This window comes from Telmatherina bonti (assembly GCF_933228915.1).
Source record: "Telmatherina bonti genome assembly, chromosome: 2".
Lineage (NCBI taxonomy): Eukaryota > Metazoa > Chordata > Actinopteri > Atheriniformes > Telmatherinidae > Telmatherina > Telmatherina bonti.
The window spans coordinates 1050416-1071945 of record NC_136620.1 but is presented as its reverse complement, the minus strand read 5'-3'; the positions used below and the strand labels follow the sequence as shown (position 1 = coordinate 1071945).

The following is a 21530-nucleotide window of genomic DNA, read 5'->3' as shown; positions in this document are numbered from 1 at the left end:
CCCCACCCACCCCCCTCCCATATTGTGTGTTGTCTATTGTCGCAATTTGTGCTTATGTTTAGAGGTGTGTTTTTTAGTTGCATCTTTATCCTTCCCCCTTTAGGCGAAGTGTAAAGATACTTCTTTTTTTTTCAACACCCACCCATCCTTCCTCATGTCATCTTTTCCACATTTATAAGCCGGTAAAACTGGCTGCAGGGCCTAAGCTTCAGTTCAGTTCTGTAAATATTAAATGTCTGTATGTTAAACCTTGGACAAGCTGGCTTGAACCTTGAATTTCCCCTCGAAGATATATAAAGTATCTTTGACTTGATTTGATTGATTTGATACTTTTACTTTGATACATTTTTATTGTCTTGTGTCGTTGTTCATTACAGCAGAAAAAAAGATATAAAAACACGTTGGTACTTTGTTCAAATCAATTATATTTGTTAGAGTGCGATGTGTGTCACTATAGACAATCCCTGTATGCAAATATGTAAGTTTCAGTTTCATGCCTGTAAAAATAATAAGAGTTGGACCTCTTTCTTTTAGCAAAAGGACCTCTGGCAGCTTTGCTGAGCGGGAGTGAAGGAGCGCCACGCAGTAAGTTAGCTGCAACATAATATGTTTCTTGTGCTTTTTAAGTGAGCCACATAACCGTATAATTTTTCTTTTTTTTTTTTTTTGGCTTCCTGCTCTTGGAGAAGACGAGGCTTTTTCTCTCCTTCCCACTCTGACCTGCTGCTTCTTTGTATTGTTAGTCTATGTATCTGAGCCTCTTCTCCATTTCCTTCCAAATTTAAATCATGGATGTGGTCAGCTGGTCTCTCAATGCAACTCATCAAATCTTTTTTCCCCAAAGAACGGGCGAAAGGGAGCCTGCAGGTCCCGCCAGATTGCATGCTGCTGGATACGTGATGTAGGTCATGTGCCTGTGGCTTCTTTCTGTGGATTTCTACACAATTGGATTCAGGATAATTGGGTTTCTGCTGTTTGGTGTGTGCGGTTTCCTGGTGTGTCACAAATTTTCGATGATCTGTGATGGACTATGCCGAGCAACTAGCACTCAAACTAATGCGTGACAGTACTGGACCGCGACTGGATGTCAGTCTTGCCCGACCTGGTGGCTGGTTGTGCTTTTGGAGTTCATCTGTAAGTGGGAAACATCATGGAAAAGCTGTTGCTTGGTTTTGGTGGAAACGGACCCTCAATTCTGCTGTTTCAGAGTTCGACTGAGACCACTGAGGACTCAAAACTGAGCCAAACGAATCTTAGCTTGACCCAAAACAAAGCCAGAATTCTGTAACGGAATGGGCCAAGCTTGCAGTGAACAGACTCTTGCACTGACTGGACTCAACCGTAAGCAGGATACCAGTCTAGCCCCAAACTGGTCATTTGGCGGAGGTCCCGGAGCTGGTCCCCAGAACAATATGGAGAGGATGTCTACTAGGATCGGTGGAAATTGACCCCCGCCCATCCGCCCATCTGTTTGGAGCTGGATTCGGTTTCCCAGTGGCCTTGGGCAATCCCTCTGAGAACGGAAGAAGAGACGTTCATAGACGCTTTTAGAGGTGTGTTTTCCTTCCCCCTTTAGGTGAAGTGTAGAGATACTTCTTTTTTTTTTCACACCCTCTGGGAGGAGACCCCGGGGAAGACCCAGGACACGCTGGAGGGATTATATCTCTCGGCTGGCCTGGGAACGCCTCGGAATCCCCCCGCAGAGTTGGCAAATGTGGCTGGAGAGAGGGAAGTCTGGGCTTCCCTGCTTAGACTGCTGCCCCGGCGACCCGACCCCAGATAAGCAGCAGAAGATGGATGGATGGATGGATGGTATTCCAGGAATGTGGTGCTGCTGATTTCATATCGTGAAGTAATGACAGAAAGTTTCCATTTTCTATTTTATGTTCTAACTGCTTTACTCCTTTATTCTTTCACTGAGTGAAGTTCATCAATTTTTTGTTTTGCAGGAAGTCAGGATTGTTCCAGATGGGTGTGAGCTTACATGGAATAAGTGCAGATTTGGTCACTTTCACGAATTCCCACCAAGGCCTTAGAGAGGAGCTGATGTATAATGCTTTTAAAACACTTATGAGACTTGACAGTTGAGCTGATGAAACGTAAATCAGAGATGACTAAGTCTTCACACAATGCTTGCTCTACATCTAGCTATGGCTCATCTAGAGAAACACTGTTTGAGCCACTTGGAGATGCATTGCAGCCTGTTACATAAAAAATAATGATAAAAATTAGGCAGGTCCAACCCACCTCTGTCTTTGGTCTGTTGTAAAGTTTTTAGACTAACGGCTTGTTTCTTCAGAGAACTTTGGATATGTGGGAGTCTAATGATTTAAACCAAGTGGAGGATGGTTTGCCCCCTCCCTGAGCCGTCACCTTATCGTGGTGGAGGGGTTTGTGCGTCCTGAAGATCCCAGCAGCTATGTTGTCGGGGGCTTTATGCCCCTGGTAGGGTCACCCATGGCAAACAGGTGTCTAGGGGAGGGACCAGACCAAGCACGGCTCATCGACCTCTATGATGACGACCAACCTGGGCATGAATGTTCCCTTGCCCAGACGCGGGTTACCGGGACCCCCCTCTGGAGCCAGGCCTGGAGGCGGGGTACGAGAGCGAGCGTCTGGTGGCCGGGCCTTCGCCCATGGGGCCCGGTCGGGCTCAGCCCGAAAGGGTTACATGGGCCCCACCTCCCGTGGGCTCACCATCTGCGGGAGGAGCCGTAGGGGTCGGGTGCAATGTGAGCTGGGCGGCAGCAAGGGGCGGGGACCCTGGCGGTCCGATCCCCGGCTGCAGAGGCTGGCTCTAGGGACGTGGAACGTCACCTCTCTGGTGGGGAAGGAGCCTGAGCTTGTGCGCGAGGTTGAGCGGTTCCGACTAGATATAGTTGGACTCACCTCGACGCATGGCTTGGGCTCTGGAACCAGAACCCTCGAGAGGGGCTGGACCTTCTTCCACTCTGGAGTTGCTCACGGTGAGAGGCGCCGAGCAGGTGTGGGCATTCTCATCAGCCCCCAGCTTGGTGCCTGCACGTTGGGGTTTACCCCAGTGGATGAAAGGGTAGTTTCCCTCCGCCTCCAGGTGGGGGGACGGGTCCTGACTGTTGTCTGTGCTTATGCACCGAACAGCAGTTCAGAGTACCCACCCTTTCTGGAGTCCTTGGAGGGAGTGCTGGAGGGTGCTCCTTCTGGGGACTCCATAGTTCTGCTAGGGGACTTCAATGCTCACGTGGGCAATGACAGTGAGACCTGGAGGGGAGTGATTGGGAGGCATGGTCCCCCCCCCCCCTCTGAACCCAAATGGCGTTTTGTTATTGGACTTCTGTGCTCATCATGGATTGTCCATAACGAACACCATGTTCCAGCATAAGAGTGTCCATATGTACACCTGGCATCAGGACTCCCTGGGCCGCAGTTCCATGATCGACTTTGTAGTCGTATCGTCGGACCTGCGGCCACATGCCTTGGACACTCGGGTGAAGAGGGGGGCGGAGCTTCAACTGATCACCACCTGGTGGTGAGTTGGCTCAGATGGTGGGGGAGGAAGCCGGTCAGAGCTGGCAGGCCCAAACGTGTTGTGAGGGTCTGCTGGGAACGTCTGGCTGAGTCCCCCGTCAGAGCGAGCTTCAACTCCCACCTTCAGCAGAGCTTCAACCATGTCCCGAGTGAGGCGGGGGACATTGAGTCCGAATGGGCTGTGTTCCGTGCCTCTATTGCTGAGGCGGCCGGCCGGAGCTGTGGCTGTAAGGTCGTTGGTGCCTGTCGTGGCGGTAATCCCAGGACTCGTTGGTGGACACCAACAGGGAGGGATGCCGTCAAGCTGAAGAAGGAGTCCTATCGGGCCTTCTTGGCCTGTGGGACTCTGGAGGCAGCTGATGGGTACCGACGGGCTAAGCGGCATGCGGCTTCGGCTGTTGCCGAGACAAAAACTCGGGCATGGGAGGAGTTCGGCGAGGCCATGGAGAAAGACTTCTGGATGGCATCAAGGCAATTCTGGTCCACCGTCCGGCGGCTCAGGAGGGGGAAGCAGTGCTCCATCAATACTGTGTACAGTGGAGATGGGGAGCTGCTGACCTCAACTCGGGACGTTGTGGGTTGGTGGGGGGAATACTTCGAGGACGTGTTGGAGCTTGGTCATCCACTCAGGGGTGGACTCTCCTATCTCTGGGGCTGAAGTTGCTGAGGTGGTCAAAAAGGTCCTTGGCGGCAAGGGTGGATGAGATCCGCCCGGAGTTCCTTAAGGCTCTGGATGCTGTGGGGCTGTCCTGGCTGACACGCCTCTGCAGCATCACGTGGACATCGGGGGCAGTACCGCTGGATTGGCAGACTGGGGTGGTGGTCCCCCTTTTTAAGAAGGGGGACCGGAGGGTGTGTTCCAATTACAGGGGAATCACACTCCTCAGCCTCCCTGGTAAGGTCTATTCAGGGGTCCTGGAGAGGAGGGTCCGCCGGATAGTCGAATCTTGGATTGAGGAGGAGCAGTGTGGTTTTCGTCCTGGTTGCAGAACAGTGGACCAGCTCTATACCCTCTTTGGGGTCCTGGAGGGGGCATGGGAGTTTGCCCAACCAGTCTACATGTGCTTTGTGGACCTGGAGAAGGCGTTCGACCGTGTCCCCCGGGGGCTCCTGTGGGGGGTACTCCGGGAGTATGGGGTACCGGACCCCCTTGTACGAGCTGTCCGGTCCCTGTACGACAGGTGTCAGAGCTTGGTCCGCATTGCCGGCAGTAAGTCGGATCCGTTTCCAGTGAGGGTTGGACTCCGCCAAGGCTGCCCTTTATCACCGATTCTGTTCATAACTTATATGGACAGAATTTCTAGGTGCAGCCGAGGTGTTGAGGGGATCCGACTTGGTGGCCTCAGGATTGGGTCCCTGCTTTTTGCGGATGATGTGGTCCTGTTGGCTTCATCTGGTCGTGATCTCCAGCTCTCGCTTGAGCGATTCACGGCCGAGTGTGAAGCGGCTGGGATGAGAATCATCACCTCCAGATCTGAGACCATGGTCCTCAGCCGGAATAGGGTGGATTGCCCTCTCCGGGTCGGGAGTCAGGTCCTGCCGCAAGTGGAGGAGTTTAAATATCTCGGGGTCTTGTTCACAAGCGAGGGAAGGATGGAGTGCGAGATCGACAGACGGATCGGTGCGGTGTCTGCAGTAATGCGGACTCTGCGCCGGTCTGTCGTGGTGAAGAAGGAGCTGAGCCAGAAGGCGAAGCTCTCCATTTACCACGACGGCTGCTGCCCCCGCGACCCGACCCCGGATAAGCGGCAGAAGATGGATGGATGGATGGATGGATGGAGGATGGTTTGGTGGGGATCATTGAGAAGAGATAATTAACTTTAGGTAGAACCATCATTTTAATGATGGGAACTCTCCCCATAAGTGATATGGGCAAGCGGTTCCACCTTGAGAGGTTATCCTTTACTGTTTTTAACAGTTGGTCGTAATTAGTTTAAGTAATTTTGTTTGTCTGGGAGAGATTATTATACCTAAATACCTAATGTTTCCTGACTGTATAGTGGTGTTACATGTGTTTTTAAAGTCACAGTTAATGGGCATTGCTGTAGTCTTTAACCAGTTAATAGAATAGTCTGATATTAAAGAAAATTTATTAATGAGTGTGATTGTCTGATGAAGAGTTGTTTGTGAGTTGTGAAGGAAAAGCAAAATGTCATCAGCATAAAGACTTATTTTATGTTCTATATTGTTCTATATGTTTAGCACAAATTCCTTTGATTTCTTTATTCTGTCTTATGGCAGCTGCCAAGGGTTCGATAAAAATGGCAAAGAGTGATGGAGAAAGTGGGCAGCCCTGTCTGGTGCCTCTCTGTAAGCAGAAGTTTGGAGAGATTTGATCATTAGTCTTTACACATGCATTTGGGCTGCTGTAGAATATTTCAATCCAGTCAATAAACGATGAGCCAAACCCAAGTGTATTTAAAGTTGCAAATGTAAATTTCCACTTTATGTGGTCAAAAGCTTTTTCTGCGTCTAAATTAATAACTGTGGACTCCAGATTAGGTTGGGTCGAATAGTCTATAATGCTAATTAATCTGCGCATGTTAGAGTATGAATGTCTACCTTTTATAAAGCCTGTTTGATCAGCGTGAATAATGGAAGGGGTTATTTTTTCTATCCTTCTGGCTAGAGCTTTGCTGATTATTTTGAGATCTACGTTTATTCATGAAATTGGACGATAACTGGATGGGAGTGTAGGGTCTTTTCCTGCTTTTAATAGTACTGAAATATTAGCTAAGATCATATTGGAGGGTATTGTTTATTTGTCCTTTATTTCTAATACCATGTTGTAAAAAGTGGGAGCCAGTGTTGTCCAGAATACTTTGGAGAATTCAGCTGGTAACCATCTGGACCTGGTGCTTTACTGTTGTGCATGTGCTGAAAGCTTCATGGAGCTCACTGTGTCATGGTTCTGGTCTGCCTCGCCGACTCCTGCCTTTTTTACGTATGCTTCCTACTCACTGCAATTATCATCAATCAACTCAAATCTTCTTCACCTTTTCCACTCCCTTCTTAAACACCATGCAACCCTCAGTACTCTGCCAGATGATCTGCTGGTCAGCATTAACTCCTGTCTCTAGCCTGGTTTTGTAACTGCTTCCTGTCTTTGGCCCCTCCTGGACTGATATGACCTGCTCTGAATCTGGATCTGAACCTGACTGCGCTTTCTGCCTCTGGCCCCTCTGGGATTGCTCAAACCTTGCTCAAGACTTGGATTCTTTTCCGATTCTAGACGCTTCTTCAGCTCACATGTGAGTGTGTCAAGATTTACACATTTTCCCTTGAGCATATTCACGTTGGCATCCGGTCTTCTCTGTTTGGCAGTTTTTTTTTCTTGGCAATCCTTCATTCCCGAAGTTTCAAGAAGATCATCACTATTAAATATATTGTCAATCAAGTAGCTCTGGTCTAGATAGATAGATAGATAGATAGATAGATAGATAGATAGATAGATAGATACTTTATTAATCCCCCATAGGGGAAATTCAAGTGTCCAGCAGCTGTACATTCACACAAATTCACATTCAGTACAGGTTAAAAAGTTAAAAGTTACTATCAATAGTAATAAAAAGTGCACATGATCAGACTGAGCTGTTATACAGTCTTATAGTAGCAGGAAGGAACGACTTCCTGAACCGTTCCGTTCTACACCGTAGGGAGAGAAGCCTGTCACTGTGCTTGCTCTTCTGAGCAGACAGACATTGGTGTAGTGGGTACCTGGTGTTACTCAGGATGCCCTGCATGAGAGACCTCATCCTTCTCTCCAGGATCTCTCCCACAGTGTCCACCCTCCTCCCCATCACAGAAACACATCTCCTGATCAGTTTATGGTCTTGGTCTTGATTCCAATATTCACTAGCCATTACACACTGACTGAAATGGGTTAACCTAAATTGTTCCATATGTTCATTTGTTGGGTCTACTTGTCTCGTCTTTGTGCCGCTTATCCGGAGTCGGGTCGCGGGGGCAGCAGCCTAAGCAGGGAAGCCCAGACTTCCCTCTCCCCAGCCACATTTTCCAACTCTGCGGGGGGGATCCCGAGGCGTTCCCAGGCCAGCCGAGAGATATAATCCCTCCAGCGTGTCCTGGGTCTTCCCCGGGGTCTCCTCCCAGAGGGACGTGCCTGGAACACCTCACCAGGGAGGTCCAGGAGGCATCCTGACCAGATGCCCGAGCCACCTCAACTGGTTCCTCTCGATGCGGAGGAGCAGCGGCTCTACTCTGATCTCCTCCCGGATGACCGAGCTCCTCACCCTATCTCTAAGGGAGAGCCCGGCCACCCTGCAGAGGAAACTCATTTCAGCCGCCTGTATACGAGATCTCCTTCTTTCAGTCACGACCCACAGCTCATGACCATAGGTGAGGGTAGGAACGTAGATCGACTGGTAAATGGAGAGCTTCGCCTTCTGGCTCAGCTCCTTCTTCACCACGACAGACCGGCGCAGAGTCCGCATTACTGCAGACGCCGCACCGATCCGTCTGTCCATCTCACGCTCCATCCTTCCCTCACTCGTGAACAAGACCCCGAGATATTTAAACTCCTCCACTTGAGGCAGGACCTGACTCCCGACCCGGAGAGGGCAATCCACCCTATTCCGGCTGAGGACCATGGTCTCAGATTTGGAGGTGCTGATTCTCATCCCAGCCGCTTCACACTCGGCCGTGAATCGCTCAAGTGAGAGCTGGAGATCACGACCAGATGAAGCCAACAGGACCACGTCATCTGCAAAAAGCAGGGACCCAATCCTGAGGCCACCAAGTCGGATCCCCTCAACACCTCGGCTGCGCCTAGAAATTCTGTCCATATAAGTTATGAACAGAATCAGTGATAAAGGGCAGCCTTGTCAGCCAGGACAGCCCCACAGCATCCAGAGCCTTAAGGAACTCCGGGCGGATCTCATCCACCCCCGGGACCTTGCCATCAAGGAGCTTTTTGACCACCTCAGTGACTTCAGCACCAGAGATAGGAGAGTCCACCCCTGAGTCCCCCAGCTCTGCTTCCTCATCGGAAGACATGTTGGTAGGATTGAGGAGGTCTTGGAATTATTCCTTCCACTGACCCACAACGTCCCGAGTCGAGGTCAGCAGGTCCACAATATCAAGGAGAACATTATGTCTAAAAAGCTCCTCTTGGTAAAGTAAATGTGCCCAGCAGAACAGCATCCAGATAATCATTCTGCTGCTTTAATGCTGGACAAGACAAAAATCAAGGTTTTTTAAAATGTAATTTTTTTCATAACCATACATATATTTTATGATAGGGTCATCAAATCATTATTTCCGCTAATTGAAGATCATTAATGTTAAAGCTGGACAGTGTTGTCTGTATTAATCCTTGCATACATCTATATATTACATATATCACACATATTACAGAATAACTGCATTCCACTACATTTTCCCCCAAATATTTATATAATATTAAATAATAAATTATTAATATGAATTATAATTATTAACATCTGCAGGTATTTCTATTTAATGGTGTTTAGCACACCCTGTGATGGACTGGCGAGCTGTCCAGGGTGTACCCTGCCTGTCGCCCTAAGCCAGCTGGGATAGGCTCCAGCTTCCCCGCGACCCTGCATTGGAATAAGCGGTTTAGAAAATGAATGAAAGAATGAATGAATGAATGGTGTTTAGCACATAAGCCATAATTCTTGTAATTAACTTATTCTAGCTAAATGGTAGCCAGATAGCATTGCTTCATGATTTTCTAGTTTTTGTGGAGGATTCCTACAGTTCCTCTCCAACTTTTAGCCTTTATCCTTCATTTCTTTTTCAAATTCCTTGGATAACTCTGCACTTGCTGTTGTTTGCTATCAAGGATAGCGGGTATTCGGCTCTCTTCATTTGTAAAAGGATTTCTGTCTCTTTCATCTCACAATAAACTCATGAGCGAGTTCTAAATGATGTGCAGTGCACATATTTTGAGGAAATGTTTCCATGTCATTTTTGCCATTTTGACAAATCTGCCTGTTTGTTATTGCACTTTTCATTGCAATATTTAGGTTTTACAAAGCCCAGGCCCACAATGGGACACAAGTCTCACAGCAAGAAGGTTGCTGATTTGGGGGGGGGGTTAAATGTCAGCCTTTCTGTGTGGAGTTTGCATGTTCTCCATATGTCTGCAAAGACATGCATGTTAGGTTAAACGGGTTACTCCAAATGTTCTCCTGGAGTGAGTGTGAATGAATGGTTGTCTCTCTGGGTGGCTCTGTAATGGACTGGCAACCTGTCCAGGTGTTCCTGTAAAATCAGGCATCAAGCATTTTTCTTTGTTAAATAATTTTCCTGAAAATTTGGGAATTTTTCTAAAATGGCACAACCAAACTGTTTCCAATAGGAATTTTTGTTGTTCTTTCCCGGTTCTGCTTCTGTCTACGATTTGGACTGGACTGGGAACTTTGGAGTTTACAGTCAATGAAAACAGTTAAAATGATGACTGACCAAGTCGGTTGCTGCAGCGGGCTGTGTTCCCCAGAATCCCACTGTACACTGTGAGTTCTACAGTGTAGAGGCGTCCTGGTACCAGGCCCAGACTATCCACAGGGAGGGCCAGCTTCTTGCTGTGTTTACTGATGGTCCGGTTCACCAGAACCTCAGAGTCATTCATCAGCAAGACGTTGTAGTTTTCCCAGTCACCTTTGGGGGGTGACCAGCTGAGCTGCAGTGTGCTGCTGTCACTGGACATGGACAGAGCTGAGACCGAATCTGGAACTGAAACAGCAGAAATGATCAGGATCATGCAGTCAGTCAGCAAAGTACATGATGGTGAACATCAGAATTCTTTGTACTTCTTCAGATTACTAAATAGTGCCTGAGTGTTTGTCTGCTCAAGTGTCCCTGCTTCATCTATTTGTGCTTGTCCTGTTTCCATCATGACCATCTGAAAAAAGAAGAAGAATTTATGCTGAATTTCCAACACTGTTGTCATAACCAGGTTCTACTTGATACTGGTGGACATCAAACCTGGAGTTCTGGCTCATCCGTACTTGTAGTGGTTCCTGATCTGGGGCCTCTTTATAAAACTGCGTATAGCAGTAATGACTACAAGTGGTGTACGAAGTGAAAACAGGAAATAAGGCGCAACTTCTGGACAAAGGAGCTCGTGTGGTCGTCTTGGTGGACAACCTTTATGTTCATGGGCAGCTACATTGCAACCATAACACCATGTCCTGGGTCACATGCCTGTGCTTGTGAATGAGGAGCACTCTCACAATGTGTATTCAATATTTTATAACACATACCAAGTGCAACTTCCCATGTACAGCTAAGCAGTTTTTCAACCTCAAAAGCTTAGTGCCATTAACTAACATTTCTTTTTCCATAAAGTTCCTTATCTGAAAAACAGAAAGATATTCTTCTTTATTTGAAATTTTTGCATAATCTGAGTAAATGACAAAAGAACCAAAGAACAGACAACCAACAGAAGAAATACTCTTAGAAATCCAGTTTCTAAACCCAAATCTAGTTTATCCAAGAGAAAGTCTGGGTTGTCTACTGTTGGGGACAGACATGTCCGGATGTTTTCACAACTCTCCCTTCAATGCGCTGTACTACTCCAGACTCTAGCCGTATTGATTGCTATTGGATTAAGTATTTTTTAAACCATTTTCATGTCTTTCAAAAAGAGCTAGTTTAACAAGGGACATGTACACTGTAAAGCTTCTAAGTCCAACCAAACTACAGATGAATTTGTACAACCCATTCTCTAACATAAAGCAAACGAGAACTCAGCTGATATTTTCTAAGATCTGGGAGGTTTAAACCTCCCAAATGACGAGGGAGCTGTAACATTGACATTTTTAGGAGAGCCCTCTTTTTATTCAATATAAAGGAGCTAAACCAGCCTTTATCTTTTGGATTTGCTTGTAGGAGAACAAAATTAGAATACTTCTCTTTGGATAAAGGGAACAAAAAAGGATGTTTATTTTTAGGAGTGAGGTTGACCCAACCATGACACAGGAAGGCAATTCCAATGCTTAAGGTCCTGCTTAATTTTTTTCAAACAGTGGTATATTGGTTTCATTAATTATTGAGCATTGTCACTTAGCTCTGATGTGTACAAAGTCTTATAGAATTCCAGAAAAACAGCATTTATTCAATTTGGATTACTAGAGCAGCAGCCATTGCTGACAGAAATGGAGACAATGGTTCGGGAAGCCTTTTCTGTTTTAAGATAAATATTTGTCCAGTTTGTCTTTGTGCTCAAACAACTTTTGCTTTTCAAATTTAACATTATTTGCTGCAGTTTGTGTCAATAAAGTATTGAGTGAGCATCGGATGGCATTGAGCTCCTTCTACTTGGATTTCTAACGTGATATGTTTCCAAAATACTGAGCTTCTTTTCCAGTATACCTGTTTGTTCAGCTTTCCGCTTTTTACCGGACGTATTGGAAATTATTAGTCCCCGACTAAAGGCCTTAGCTGTGCCCCAGAGCAATGATGGGTCACTAGCAGTGGGTGGGCTAACAGTAAGAAAATGACTGAATTCTATTGTGAAACACTCCACAAATGCTTCATCTTTAAGAATAAAGAGATTCAACCTCCAGTATTTAGTCTGTTATCTAAAGTTTTCAGGTGCAATGTCCAGATAAACTGGTGCATGATCAGATACAATATGTCCAATTTTACACGAGATTACCTGATTTAGCATATATTTAGGAACAAAAAAGTAAATACTTGTATGACATTTATGTGTATTGGAAAAGAAAGTGTATTCTCCACACATCCAGAAAGCCCACTTCCTCAATAGGAGCAGAAACCTGTTTAGTTTGTTTCGGGACAGAAAGGGGGTCAATAGGGAGCCTATAAATCAATGGATTCATTAGACAACATTAGACAAAAAGTCACCTCCATAATAATATTTTTTAATGGTAAACCTGCAGGTTTTGGTCCTAACTCTGTCAGAAAAGTAAAGTGGTGACCTGGAGGCCAATACACATTTCCTATGAATGAAATGAGATGAAATGAAAATGAATGAAATGAAAAAAAAAAAAAGAAAAATACTTTATTAATCCCCAAAGGGAAATCCAATATTGTAGTATATAATAATAATAACTAGAGGAGGCCTTGTTCCGGAGGCTGATGGCTGCTGGCAGGAATGATCTTCTGTATCTTTCAGTCTTACATCGGACCTGAAGAAGCCTCTCATTGAACACACTTTGTTGTTTCATCACTGTGTTGTGGAGAGGGTGTGAAGAATCCTCCATCATCTTCATCAGCTTGTGCAGCATTCTTCTTTGGACAATCAGCTCCAGCGGCTCCAGAGTTACTCCAAGCACAGAAGCAGCTTTCTGGATCAGTTTGTTGATTCTCTGTTGAGCCAGTAAGAGTCTCTCCAGGACTTTCATGATGTGAGATGTCAGGGCAACTGGTCTGTAGTCACTTGGTTCAGCTGGTTGGGTTTTTTTAGGCACTGGAACAAGGCAGGAGGTTTTCCACAGCACTGGGACTCTATTTTGTCTCAGACTGGTGTTGAAAAGGTGCTGGAGAATCGGACATAGTTGTTCTGAGCAGGTCTTGAGAACTCTGGGACTGACACCATCTGGACCTGCAGCCTTGTTCTGGTTCAGTTTCTCAAGTTGCTTCTTAACCTGATTGCAGGAGACAAACAAGGTGGAGGTCTCAGGATGTCCTGATGTGGAGGGAGATGAAGCTGTGTTCTGGTCCATGACTGAGCTGCAGGGTGACAGATTGGAGGCGTGACAGGAAAGCAGTGGGCTTATGGAGGGTGTGTGGTCTGTTGGGCTGGAGGTAGGGGGTGAACTGAACCTGTTGAAGAATATGTTCAGCTCATTAGCTCTGTCCAGACCTCCATCAGGCTGGTCCCCCTTTAACTTAAAATAGCTGTGAAACTACGGTGAATTCCTTCTCATGAATAACAGCTAATAAGCTCTGATAAGCATATATCTGCCATGAGTGTCTTTAGTACAGTCTGTAAGTTTAAAAGGTACAGATTATTTAACATGAAACAAGAACCGCCACCCCCCAGTTTTTGCTTGTGAATGAGGAGAAGAATGTGTGCTCAAAGCCACACTGTCGCAGTTTAACATGTTCAGTGTCATTTCGGTGCGTCTCTTGTAACAACACTATATCTACGCACTCTTTTTCAAGGCCAACACCACCTTTTTTTCTTTTAATTGGCGAGTTACTCTCCTTGATATTCAATGTACACAGTCTGAGTTAATTTCTAGCCATAATTAGATGTTAATGGGCATGATGCCCTGGTGCCAACTGTGTGTCTAAACAAGAAACAAAAAAGAAGCTGAGCATAACAACCGAGGTACGTTTCATCAGTCTTTTTCCTGGATGTAAAAGGCACCAGCAGAAACAATAATACAAGCTCTTTCTCCTTTTTTTGTTTTGAAAACAAAAAAGCAGGAAATTCATTTTGTGGAAGAAACAAAAAAACGGACGCATCGCTGCACGCATGCACACAGAGTATGAGTAACAAAATTTTACAGCTGGAGGGCTGCGCGGTGGTTAGCACTGTGGCCTCACAGCAAGAAAGTTGCTGGTTCGATCTGGTCCTCGGCTGGGGTGAGGAGGTTTTCCGGCTTCCTCCCACCGTCCAGAGACATGATGTTGGGTTACCAAAGCAAGCTAGGATAGGCTCCAGCTTCCACGCAACCCTGAAGTGGATTCAGTGGTTTAGAAAATGAATGAATGTTTGCAACTGGAGGGAACTAAAGGCACTGAACCGCTGTGTCTCTTCGATAACTGCTGGTTTTGCTTCACGCACACTTGGACTGAACGAAACCCTGAACCGGGTGTCTTATATTTTAGAGCCGAGAGCCCAAGTTTTTGAACAAACCAGGTCCCACGTCTTTAGCAGACCCAACAGAACCACTGGAAATACGCCGACAGTAAGAATGTAAACAAAGGAAACAGCGCTGAGGCTGACCCAGTCCACTCAGACCGATGTCACAGCCGGCTGAAACCGCTTCTTTCTGCTCGCCCCAACAGTGAACAGGGAGTGTGTGCCGCGTCACGGACTCAGCTGTTGTTGATCTCCCCCACAGTCCTCTGTACAAAAATCCAAAATTCATTTTCCAAAAGAGAAACCTTTCTGCTTGACGAGATTTGAATGAAATACATTATAAAATGAATTGTTTCACGTTTTTACAATAAACTATCATGTATACGTTTCACACCTATTTATTAAAGATAAAACTATCACGTATGACACATTTTATGTTCTTACAATACGTGATAAGGTAATATTATTTTATACGATTAAAGTTAGTTTCACCATGCCAGGCTGAGCAGAGTTTTATTTTGAAGGGCACTGCACCGGCAGGCTTTGTGGTCCCACCCACCAATCAAACAAAATATAGACTACTATTTTCATTTTTTGAGAGAAAAAAAAAAAAACAAAAAAAAAAACCCAACAAAAGAAAGAAAACAGAACAAAAAAAAAAAAAAAAAAAAAAAAAAACTCAAACTGTTTCCTGGATTTATGTTTTTTGGACAAAAACCCCCAAACAGCTTGTTTTTTTGTTTCTGCTGCTGCCTTTGACACCCAGGAAGCAGACTGCTAGAATGTACCTGGGTCGGGTACTAGTGATAAAACCTACCTGGGTAGGGTACTAGTGATAAAACCTACCTGGGTCAGGAACTAGTGATAAAACATACCTGGGTAAGGTACAACTGATAAAACCTACCTGGGTCAGGTACTAGTGATAAAACCTACCTGGGTCGGGTACTAGTGATAAAACCTACCTGGGTCGGGTACTAGTGATAAAACCTACCTGGGTCGGGTACCAGTGATAAAACCTACCTGGGTCAGGTACTAGTGATAAAACCTACCTGGGTCAGGTACTAGTGATAAAACCTACCTGGGTCGGGTACTAGTGATAAAACCTACCTGGGTCGGGTACTAGTGATAAAACGTACCTGGGTCGGGTACTAGTCATAAAACGTACCTGAGTCAGGTACTAGTGATAAAACCTACCTGGGTAGGGTACTAGTGATAAAACCTACCTGGGTCGGGTACTAGTGATAAAACCTACCTGGGTCGGGTACCAGTGATAAAACCTACCTGGGTCAGGTACTAGTGATAAAACCTACCTGGGTCGGGTACTAGTGATAAAACGTACCTGGGTCGGGTACTAGTGATAAAACGTACCTGGGTCAGGTACTAGTGGTAAAACATACCTGGGTAAGGTACAACTGATAAAACCTACCTGGGTCAGGTACTAGTGATAAAACCTACCTGGGTCAGGTACTAGTGATAAAACCTACCTGGGTCGGGTACTAGTGATAAAACCTACCTGGGTCGGGTACTAGTGATAAAACCTACCTGGGTCGGGTACCAGTGATAAAACCTACCTGGGTCAGGTACTAGTGATAAAACCTACCTGGGTCGGGTACTAGTGATAAAACCTACCTGGGTCGGGTACTAGTGATAAAACCTACCTGGGTCGGGTCCTAGTGATAAAACGTACCTGGGTCGGGTACTAGTCATAAAACGTACCTGAGTCAGGTACTAGTGATAAAACCTACCTGGGTAGGGTACTAGTGATAAAACCTACCTGGGTCGGGTACTAGTGATAAAACCTACCTGGGTCGGGTACCAGTGATAAAACCTACCTGGGTCAGGTACTAGTGATAAAACCTACCTGGGTCGGGTACTAGTGATAAAACGTACCTGGGTCGGGTACTAGTGATAAAACGTACCTGGGTCAGGTACTAGTGATAAAACGTACCTGGGTCAGGTACTTGTGATAAAACCTACCTGGGTCAGGTACTAGTGATAAAACGTACCTGGGTCAGGTACTTGTGATAAAACCTACCTGGGTCGGGTACTACTGATAAAACCTACCTGGGTCAGGTACTAGTGATAAAACCTACCTCGGTCAGGTACTAGTGATAAAACCTACCTGGGTCGGGTACTAGTGATAAAACCTACCTGGGTCAGGTACTAGTGATACAACCTACCTGGGTCAGGTACTAGTGATAAAACCTACCTGGGTCAGGTACTAGTGATAAAACCTACCTGGGTCAGGTACTAGTTATAAAACCTACCTGGGTCAGGTACTACTGATAAAACCTACCTGGGTCAGGTACTAGTGATAAAACCTACCTGGGTCAGGTACTAGTGATAAAACCTTCCTGGGTCAGGTACTAGTGATAAAACGTACCTGGGTCAGGTACTTGTGATAAAACCTACCTGGGTCAGGTACTTGTGATAAAACGTACCTGGGTCAGGTACTAGTGATAAAACCTACCTGGGTCAGGTACTAGTGATAAAACCTACCTGGGTCAGGTACTACTGATAAAACCTACCTGGGTCAGGTACTAGTGATAAAACCTACCTGGGTAAGGTACTACTGATAAAACCTACCAGGGTCAGGTACTAGTTATAAAACCTACCTGGGTCAGGTACTACTGATAAAACCTACCTGGGTCAGGTACTAGTGATAAAACCTACCTGGGTCGGGTACTAGTGATAAAACCTACCTGGGTCAGGTACTAGTGATAAAACCTACCCGGGTCAGGAACTAGTGATAAAACCTACCTGGGTCAGGTACTAGTGGTAAAACATACCTGGGTCGGGTACTAGTGATAAAACCTACCTGGGTCAGGTACTTGTGATAAAACCTACCTGGGTCGGGTACTAGTGATAAAACCTACCTGGGTCAGGAACTAGTGATAAAACCTACCTGGGTAGGGTACTAGTGATAAAACCTACCTGGGTCGGGTACTATTGATAAAACCTACCTGGGTCAGGTACTACTGATAAAACCTACCTGGGTCAGGTACTACTGATAAAACCTACCCGGGTCAGGAACTAGTGATAAAACCTACCTGGGTCAGGTACTAGTGGTAAAACATACCTGGGTCGGGTACTAGTGATAAAACCTACCTGGGTCGGGTACTAGTGATAAAACCTACCTGGGTCGGGTACTAGTGATAAAACCTACCTGGGTCAGGAACTAGTGATAAAACCTACCTGGGTAGGGTACTAGTGATAAAACCTACCTGGGTCGGGTACTAGTGATAAAACCTACCTTGGTCAGGTACCAGTGATAAAACCTACCTGGGTAGGGTACTAGTGATAAAGCCTGCCTGGGTCGGGTACTAGTGATAAAACCTACCTGGGTCAGGTACTACTGATAAAACCTACCTGGGTCGGGTACTAGTGATAAAACCTACCTGGGTCAGGTACTAGTGATAAAACCTACCTGGGCAGGGTACTAGTGATAAAACCTACCTGGGTCGGGTACTAGTGATAAAACCTACCTGGGTCGGGTACCAGTGATAAAACCTACCTGGGTCGGGTACTAGTGATAAAATCTACCTGGGTCAGGTACTAGTGATAAAACGTACCTGGGTCAGGTACTAGTGATAAAACCTACCTGGGTCAGGTACTAGTGATAAAACGTACCTGGGTCAGGTACTAGTGATAAAACGTACCTGGGTCAGGTACTTGTGATAAAACCTACCTGGGTCAGGTACTAGTGATAAAACCTACCTGGGTCAGGTACTAGTTATAAAACCTACCTGGGTCAGGTACTACTGATAAAACCTACCTGGGTCAGGTACTAGTGATAAAACCTACCTGGGTAAGGTACTACTGATAAAACCTACCTGGGTCAGGTACTAGTGATAAAACCTACCTGGGTCAGGTACTAGTGATAAAACCTACCTGGGTCAGGTACTACTGATAAAACCTACCTGGGTCAGGTACTACTGATAAAACCTACCTGGGTCAGGTACTAGTTATAAAACCTACCTGGGTCAGGTACTAGTGATAAAACCTACATGGGTCAGGTACTAGTAATAAAACCTACCTGGGTCAGGTACTACTGATAAAACCTACCTAGGTCAGGTACTAGTTATAAAACCTACCTGGGTCAGGTACTAGTGATAAAACGTACCTGGGTCAGGTACTAGTGATAAAACGTACCTGGGTCGGGTACTAGTGATAAAACCTACCTGGGTAGGGTACTAGTGATAAAACCTACCTGGGTCGGGTACTAGTGATAAAACCTACCTGGGTAGTGTACTAGTGATAAAACCTACCTGGGTCGGGTACTAGTGATAAAACCTACCTGGGTCAGGTACTAGTGATAAAACCTACCTGGGTCGGGTACTAGTGATAAAACCTACCTGGGTCGGGTACTAGTGATAAAACCTACCTGGGTCGGGTACCAGTGATAAAACCTACCTGGGTCAGGTACTAGTGATAAAACCTACCTGGGTCGGGTACTAGTGATAAAACCTACCTGGGTCGGGTACCAGTGATAAAACCTACCTGGGTCAGGTACTAGTGATAAAACCTACCTGGGTCAGGTACTAGTGATAAAACGTACCTGGGTCGGGTACTAGTGATAAAACGTACCTGAGTCAGGTACTAGTGATAAAACCTACCTGGGTAGGGTACTAGTGATAAAACCTACCTGGGTCAGGTACTAGTGATAAAACCTACCTGGGTCAGGTACTACTGATAAAACCTACCTGGGTCAGGTACTAGTGATAAAACGTACCTGGGTCAGGTACTTGTGATAAAACCTACCTGGGTCGGGTACTACTGATAAAACCTACCTGGGTCAGGTACTAGTGATATAAACCTACCTTGGTCAGGTACTAGTGATAAAACCTACCTGGGTCGGGTACTACTGATAAAACCTACCTGGGTCAGGTACTAGTGATACAACCTACCTGGGTCAGGTACTAGTGATAAAACCTACCTGGGTCAGGTACTAGTGATAAAACCTACCTGGGTCAGGTACTAGTTATAAAACCTACCTGGGTCAGGTACTAGTTATAAAACCTACCTGGGTCAGGTACTAATGATAAAACCTACCTGGGTCAGGTACTACTGATAAAACCTACCTGGGTCAGGTACTACTGATAAAACCTACCTGGGTCAGGTACTAGTGATAAAACCTACCTGGGTAAGGTACTACTGATAAAACCTACCTGGGTCAGGTACTAGTGATAAAACCTACCTGGGTAAGGTACTACTGATAAAACCTACCAGGGTCAGGTACTAGTTATAAAACCTACCTGGGTCAGGTACTACTGATAAAACCTACCTGGGTCAGGTACTAGTGATAAAACCTACCTGGGTCGGGTACTAGTGATAAAACCTACCTGGGTCAGGTACTAGTGATAAAACCTACCCGGGTCAGGAACTAGTGATAAAACCTACCTGGGTCAGGTACTAGTGGTAAAACATACCTGGGTCGGGTACTAGTGATAAAACCTACCTGGGTCAGGTACTTGTGATAAAACCTACCTGGGTCGGGTACTAGTGATAAAACCTACCTGGGTCAGGAACTAGTGATAAAACCTACCTGGGTAGGGTACTACTGATAAAACCTACCTGGGTCAGGTACTACTGATAAAACCTACCTGGGTCAGGTACTACTGATAAAACCTACCCGGGTCAGGAACTAGTGATAAAACCTACCTGGGTCAGGTACTAGTGGTAAAACATACCTGGGTCGGGTACTAGTGATAAAACCTACCTGGGTCGGGTACTAGTGATAAAACCTACCTGGGTCAGGTACTAGTGATAAAACCTACCTGGGTCAGGAACTAGTGATAAAACCTACCTGGGTAGGGTACTAGTGATAAAACCTACCTGGGTCGGGTACTAGTGATAAAACCTACCTTGGTCAGGTACCAGTGATAAAACCTACCTGGGTAGGGTACTAGTGATAAAACCTACCTGGGTCGGGTACTAGTGATAAAACCTACCTGGGTCGGGTACCAGTGATAAAACCTACCTGGGTCGGGTACTAGTGATAAAATCTACCTGGGTCAGGTACTAGTGATAAAACGTACCTGGGTCAGGTACTAGTGATAAAACCTACCTGGGTCAGGTACTAGTGATAAAACGTACCTGGGTCAGGTACTAGTGATAAAACGTACCTGGGTCAGGTACTTGTGATAAAACCTACCTGGGTCAGGTACTAGTGATAAAACCTACCTGGGTCAGGTACTAGTGATAAAACCTACCTGGGTCAGGTACTAGTTATAAAACCTACCTGGGTCAGGTACTACTGATAAAACCTACCTGGGTCAGGTACTAGTGATAAAACCTACCTGGGTAAGGTACTACTGATAAAACCTACCTGGGTCAGGTACTAGTGATAAAACCTACCTGGGTCAGGTACTAGTGATAAAACCTACCTGGGTCGGGTACTACTGATAAAACCTACCTGGGTGAGGTACTACTGATAAAACCTACCTGGGTCAGGTACTAGTTATAAAACCTACCTGGGTCAGGTACTACTGATAAAACCTACCCGGGTCAGGAACTAGTGATAAAATCTACCTGGGTCAGGTACTAGTGGTAAAATATACCTGGGTCGGGTACTAGTGATAAAACCTACCTGGGTCGGGTACTAGTGATAAAACCTACCTGGGTCAGGTACTAGTGATAAAACCTACCTGGGTCAGGAACTAGTGATAAAACCTACCTGGGTAGGGTACTAGTGATAAAACCTACCTGGGTCGGGTACTAGTGATAAAACCTACCTTGGTCAGGTACCAGTGATAAAACCTACCTGGGTAGGGTACTAGTGATAAAACCTACCTGGGTCGGGTACTAGTGATAAAACCTACCTGGGTCAGGTACTACTGATAAAACCTACCTGGGTCGGGTACTAGTGATAAAACCTACCTGGGTCAGGTACTAGTGATAAAACCTACCTGGGCAGGGTACTAGTGATAAAACCTACCTGGGTCGGGTACTAGTGATAAAACCTACCTGGGTCGGGTACCAGTGATAAAACCTACCTGGGTCGGGTACTAGTGATAAAATCTACCTGGGTCAGGTACTAGTGATAAATCGTACCTGGGTCAGGTACTAGTGATAAAACCTACCTGGGTCAGGTACTAGTGATAAAACGTACCTGGGTCAGGTACTAGTGATAAAACGTACCTGGGTCAGGTACTTGTGATAAAACCTACCTGGGTCAGGTACTAGTGATAAAACCTACCTGGGTCAGGTACTAGTGATAAAACCTACCTGGGTCAGGTACTAGTTATAAAACGTACCT

The 21530-nt window shown here is 45.9% G+C and overlaps 1 protein-coding gene across 1 annotated transcript in view; it reads right to left on the bottom strand.

Moving 5' to 3' along the window:
• The window catches only part of LOC306770034 (receptor-type tyrosine-protein phosphatase beta-like), a 270125-nt gene that overhangs the window by 49491 nt on the left and 199104 nt on the right, over positions 1-21530 (bottom strand). Inside the window, exon 7 of the mRNA XM_079258804.1 lies at positions 9958-10227. Within this exon, the coding sequence (XP_079114930.1) occupies positions 9958-10227 (270 nt within the window). The remainder of the gene's footprint in view (positions 1-9957; positions 10228-21530) is intronic.